At 42.1% G+C, this 6,236-nt stretch overlaps 2 protein-coding genes across 6 annotated transcripts in view; one reads left to right on the top strand and one right to left on the bottom strand.

Moving 5' to 3' along the window:
• The window catches only part of PAIP2 (poly(A) binding protein interacting protein 2), a 26,168-nt gene extending 24,885 nt beyond the window's left edge, over nt 1-1,283 (top strand). The window contains exon 3 of the mRNA XM_023514639.1: nt 199-1,283. Coding sequence (XP_023370407.1) covers nt 199-295 — 97 coding nt within the window. The 3' untranslated portion in view covers nt 296-1,283. The remainder of the gene's footprint in view (nt 1-198) is intronic.
• SLC23A1 (solute carrier family 23 member 1) overlaps nt 1-6,236 on the bottom strand; it is a 17,756-nt gene that overhangs the window by 1,124 nt on the left and 10,396 nt on the right. For 3 of the 5 annotated variants that reach the window (XM_003782147.3, XM_023516003.1, XM_012808535.2), the window contains one exon: nt 5,366-5,632. In XM_003782147.3, coding sequence (XP_003782195.1) covers nt 5,385-5,632 — 248 coding nt within the window. In that variant the 3' untranslated portion in view covers nt 5,366-5,384. The remainder of the gene's footprint in view (nt 1-5,365; nt 5,633-6,236) is intronic. The other 2 variants (XM_023515994.1, XM_012808528.2) reach the window with 2 other exon arrangements.

Below are 6,236 nucleotides of genomic sequence, written 5' to 3'. Positions count from 1 at the left end.
GCTGGGGATTCGAACCCGCCACCTTAGGTGTACGTGGCTGGCGCCTTAGCCGGTTGAGCTATAGGCGCCAAGCCCCCTGTCCAGATTTTTGGAGGTCGTTAAGGGTAATCTTAATCTGAGTTAATGCTTTTATTGTATATTTTTGTGTTAGATGGTTTTGCTTGAGGGTCTAGGTAGAATACTTCTGAGTATCTGAAGCCATCACTTAAAGAACTTGCTTTTTATGTTTATTTTACAGGTCAAGAGCAATCTGAATCCAAATGCAAAGGAATTTGTTCCTGGGGTGAAGTACTAAAATATTTGAGTAGTTGGGGGGCCCTCTTTTGGTGGATGTAGCACAATTCCCACACTGTGAAGGCAGTATTAGAAGACTTAATTGTAAAAGCTCTCTCTTGTCACTGTGTTACACTTATGCATTGCCAAAGTTTTTGTTAGTCTTGCATGCTTAATAAAAGTGCTGAGACTGTTATTAAGTAAAAAGCTGTCAAACATTTACTGAAACTAGAATTGGTCCCATGGCTTGATGTGAAGACAGCAAGGAAAGAAGCACTAGTCAGATTGTGATAAAGCACCAAATTAAAGCACCAAATTGAAAGACCTCTAAATCTTGCTAAATTGTTGTCTTTGAGTCTAAACTGGTCCTTTAGGGTTAAATAAAAGATGTTCATGTCTAAACTTTTTTCAAATATGTAAATTTAAACTAAGTTCTAATTGTTAAACAGATTTTTCAATTCAGACTCAAATTTACATTTATACTCATCAAAAAGAATCTTTTTCTGAAGGTCTGTAAGTTAATTTGAGGTAATTTGTTAAGACAAGTATGTCTGATAACTAAGGTTACAAGGTAGTGATGAAATGAGCACTAGTCGTGGTTTTTCTGGTATGTTATCATGTTAGAAATATTGAATTCTGCTAATGTTACATCTGAGGAAATATGTGATTTGAGAATTGCATATTATTCTGAGGATTCACTGTATCATAGTTACACCTGTGGAGTCCACAGGTATATGACCAACACCAGCCCATAATCCAATTGAACAAAGATATTGTAATGTTATGATTTGAGTGGTGCTTTTCCTTGCTTTGTTAATTATCACGACAATAGTCTGCAGCACAACTTTTCTTTTAACAAAGCTAGAAGAGTTTTTGGCTTCTTAAACTTCATATTTGGATAGGTTAAGCTGCCATACGTGTTCAGTGTGAATAGTGTTTAAGTTGAAAATATTGTAAAAAAATTATATTTTTTCAAAAATATTTAAAAAAATAAATAATAGTAGAACTGAGTTGATGGTTGTGTTTATTGGTGCTGGAGTGCAGACTCTCCAGTGGTGATGCTCATCACTTCAGCATGGGCCCAGTATCTCAAGTCAGTCTTGCTGGCAAAATGTGCTGAGATCAGGCTTTGTTAAATTCTGTGGTAGCCAGCAGCACCTGTGGCTCAAAAGGGTAGGGTGCTGGCCCTATATGCCAGAGGTGGTGGGTTCAAACCCTGGCCAAAAATTGCAAAAAAAAAAAAAAAATTCTGTAGTAGCAAGTGTGTTTCTGTGCAAATTTCTGTCCAAAGTACTGCAGTAGGCCTGGTGAGGTGGCTCACACCTGTAATCCTAGCACTCTGGGAGGCCAAGGTGGATGATTGCCTGAGCTCACAGGTTCAAGACCAGCCTGAGCCAGAGCAAGACCTCATCTCTAAAAATAGCTAGGCTTTGTGGAAGGCTCCTGTAGTCCAAGCTACTTGGGAGGCTGAGGCAAGAGAATTGCTTGAGTTCAAGAGCTGGAGGTTGCTGTGAGCTTTGATACAACAGCACTCGACCAAGGGCGACAAGTGAGACTGTCTCAAAAAAAAAAAAAAATACAGTAGTGAAATAAACTTCATTCCTCGTCCTTGCTTTTTAGCACCTCAGACTGCAGTATTAGCTAAGTCATAGATAGCCATATAAGAAACATTGTGGCTGACCACTGTGATGGTAACCTTATTCTAGTAGAAACTCCCATTTGTGCCTGGGCGCAGTGGCTCATGCCTGTAATCGTAGCACTCTGGGAGGCCAAGGTGGGTGGATGGCCTGAGGTCATGGATTCAAGACCAGCCTGAGCAAAAAGCGAGACTCCATTGTCTCTACTGAAAATAGAAAACTGAGGCAAGAGGATCGCTTGAGCCCAAGGTAGAGGTTGCTGTGAGCTATGATGATAAGGCACTCTACTCAGGGCGACAGCTTGAGACTCTGTCTCCAAAATAAAGAAACTCACATTTGTTTATGCCCTTCACAAGGGCTTTTCTTTTGAATATGTTGGGTTGAGGAAGACTATGCTGGTCATACAGTCATTTCTTGGGTGTCCTTTGGTGTGAATACTGATGCCTTAGTGTTTAATAGCCACCTTTAAAAAACTAATAAATAGGGTGGTGCCTGTGGGTCAAAGGACTAGGGTGCTGGCCCCATATATTGGAGGTGGGCAGTTCAAACCTTTGCCCCGGCCAAAAACTGCAAAAAAAACCAACTAATAAATAGATGATTTTTAAAAGTAACTCTGAGGCAGAGTCATGCTTGACTCTTGTCTTTTTAGAGCCACGAGACAACCAGTGTCCTCTGTTCTTTTAACAGCTCAGTACCACGTGTGGCATAACAAGCTACCATCTGTATGAGGCTTACGGAGCCTTTCTCTCTGAGCTCAGACAGGGGCAAATGAGTTCATTTCTACTTGCTGCCAAGTTATAATATAGTTAATTGGAGATTGTAAACTTGAATTCAAACAAGAGGCACTATATGTAACCTAATGATAACAAGGAAAGACTCTAGCAAGAGTTCTGGATATGAATCCTGTGATCACTGCAAGTCACTTAACCTTTCTGTGCCTTAGTTCCTACGTCTTTAAAATAGCAGTATTATGTATCTGGATTGTATGATTAATGTTTAGAGTGTCCCTAAAGTCTCCATAAGTGAGGAAAATAGGAAATTGTAGCTAACTGTACCTTTATTTATAAAGTATTCATGACAAAATTTTACAAAAAGGTGGCCAACACATAGAGAATAGCTCACACCTGTAATGCTAGCACTCTGAGAGGTGGATTGCTTGAGCACAGAAGTTTGAGACCATTTTGAGGGAGAATGAGACCCTGTCTCTATTAAAAGTAGAAAAACTAGCCAGATGTAGTGGTGCACACTTGTAGTCTCAACTACTGGGAGGCTAAGGCAAGAGGATTGCTCAAGCCTAAGACTTTGAGGTTCCTGCGAGGTATGACCCCATGGCACTCTATCAGGGCAACAGAGTGAGACTTGTGTCTCCAAAAAAAAAAAATTTTATAATGAGTATTTTGCAATTGTACATTTAGCTACAATTTTTCATTTTCCCCACATGTGACTTTAGGGGTGCTTTTTTTTTAAAGACAGAATCTTACTGTGTTACCCTCAGTAGAGTGCTGTGGCATCACAACTCACAGCGACCTCAAACTCTTGGGCTTAAGTGATTCTCTTGCCTTGGCCTCTGAAGTAGTTAGGAGCGCCTCTCAGGCGCCCACCACAATGCCCAGCTATTTTTTGGTTGTAGTTGGCCTGGGCTAGATTCAAGCCCGCCAGCTTCAGTGTGTGTGGCTGGCACCCTAGCCACTGAGCTACAGGCGCTGAGCCTTTAGGGGGGACTTAAAGGCCAGGTACAGTTGCTTACATCTGTTATCCCAGCACTTGGGAGGCCGAGGCAAGTGGATTGCCTGCGCTCACGAGTTCAAGACCAGCCTGAACCAGAGCAAGACCCTGTCTCTAAAAAGTAGCTGGGTGTTGTGGTAGGCTCCTGTAGTCCCAGCTGTTTGGGAGGCTGAGACAAGAGAATTGTTTTAGCCCAAGAGTTTGAGGTTGCTGTGAGCTGTGACACCATGGCACTCTACCAAGTGTGAGTAAATGAGACTGTCTCAAAAAAAAAAAAAAAGAACTTAAGATAGTCCCTGGTGGCTGGGCATGGTGGCTTACGCCTGTATCCTAGCACCCTGGGAGGCTGAGGTGGGTGGATTGCTTGAGCTTATGAGTTGGAGACCATCCTGAGATCCCATCTTTACTAAAAATAGAAAAACTGAGGCACGGGGTAGCTTGAGCCCGAGTTGGAGGTTGTGAGCTCTTAAGCCATGGCATGCTACTCAGGACGACAACTTGTGACTCTGTCTCAAAAAAGTAAAAAAATAAAGACAGTCCCTGATACTTAGAAAGCCCTATTTAAGTATTTTACCATTTTATTTTATTTTATTTTTTTTTTTTTGAGACGGAGCCTCAAGCTATCCCCCTGGGTAGAGTGCCATGGCATCATGCTCACAGCAACCTCCAACTCCTGGGCTCAAGCGAGTCTCCTGCCTCAGCCTCCCAAGTAGCTGGGACTACAGGCGCCCGCCACAACGCCTGGCCATTTTTTGGTTGCAGCCATTATTGTTGTTTGGCGGGCCCGGGCTGGGGATTCGAACCCGCCACCTTAGGTGTATGTGGCTGGCGCCTTAGCGGCTTGAGCCACAGGCGCCGAGCCACCATTTTATTTTTTTATTTTTTTCTGAAACAGAGTCTCACTTTGTCACCCTTGGTAGAGTGCCATGGCATCACAGCTAACCCATAGCAACCTCATATTCCTGGACTCAAGCAATTCTCTTGCCTCAGCCTACCAAGTGCTGGGATTACAGGCATGAGCCACTGTGCCCCACCCAGTTTGTATTATTTTAGCTATTAAGGAGTCATCTAAGCATACCTCCCTTTTTTGGAACTTCTCACATGAAGGAATGTTCACTTAGAAACCACTTGAGTGTTTAACTAGAGAGCCAGGCATATCTGCATTACAGATAGACGTGGAAGGTTTCAGACTTTTAAGCAGTGCACACATTATGAAGCCCTAGGGACAAATGATTACCTTGTCAAGTTCTATACAGGCATAATTTTAGGGTAAAGTTAACCTGTTTTAGGAGGTTTTGCTATTCTGACCGCTGTTGACACAAGGCAGTGAGAGGCTTTTTTCCTCTTTTGCTGTGTCATTATTTCTCAACCTTTTCCATGTCAGTTATCAAAGTGATATTTGTTTAGCATATAGGAGTGAAAGAATGAAGTTGCCCATCGATAGAGTTATTAGCTTGTGAACTCCAATTGGTCCAGATTCTGCACGGGTATCTGGAATGCGGAAGGGATTGATAATTTCAGCATACTTGTAACCTCTCAGTGGCCCACATCATTTGGGAATGTCTGGCCTTAGTATAAACTAGTAAGGAATTCACCCAAAATCCATATATTGACTTTTTATCTTGAAGACTTTAAAATAGTTCACAAAAATGGAAACTGAGTAGTTTGATTAAAGCATAAAAATGTTTTGATTATTCAACGTTCCCACAAAAGCCATAGACAGATCCTACCTTTTCTGGAAGTAATTTTTCAGACCTTTGTGTTCACAGACCCAGTTTCTGTATTTTCTGGAGTATCTTCTGGAACTGGAAACTGATCTTTGGACCTTGAAGAAAATCCTTTGAAGACTGGGCAGATAGGAATGTATTTCAGAAAGCTGATTCGTTTTACTGTGCCCATCCCAATGGGGAAGTCATAGCTTCTGAGGGTGGTAGACATCTCACTGTTGGCATGGGCCCCAGCTTTCCACTGTATTAGACCTCTTTCTTTTGCACTCCCTAGAAAAGGATAGTAGGGTCATTTTTCGTAGTCTGCAACCCTCTGCTACCTCCCCTTCTCATAACATTATTATAAGGCAAACTTCAGGAATCAAATATCTTTCTTAAATATTGTCTGGTCCTAAAAGTTGTTGAATCCATGGTTTCTAAGCTCCTAACTTGGACTAGAGTGCTAGGGAACTCAATAGAATACTACTTAAAATTAGTATTTATTTTGTAACTATACTGTGCCAGACTCTGTGCTTAAGTGCTTTAATTTCATCTTGTTTCTTCAAAATACACCCCTGAGACCACAAAATTTTAAGATGAAGAAATAGGCAAAAGGATTATATATTCATCAACTTAGATCTGTGAGGATGGGGCTGATGTGTGCTGGGCCTATGGGAATCAAATCATGCCCAAATTGTGTTCTGGGAATAGGGAGATAGATTTTGAAACACTGTAATAGGCTCAGCGCCTGTGGCTCAAGTGGCTAAGGCGCCAGCCACATACACTTAAGGTGGCGGGTTCGAATCCAGCCTGGGCCCACCAAACAACAATGATGGCTGCAACCAAAAAAATAGCCAGGCGTTGTGGCGGGCGCCTGTGGTCCCAGCTACTTGGG

The sequence above is a fragment of the Otolemur garnettii genome, unplaced genomic scaffold, assembly GCF_000181295.1.
Source record: "Otolemur garnettii isolate 467f Iridium unplaced genomic scaffold, OtoGar3 scaffold00003, whole genome shotgun sequence".
In the NCBI taxonomy this organism is placed as follows: Eukaryota; Metazoa; Chordata; class Mammalia; order Primates; family Galagidae; genus Otolemur; species Otolemur garnettii.
The sequence above is the reverse complement of the archived record's forward strand: the minus strand, read 5'-3'. Positions and strand labels throughout refer to the sequence as shown.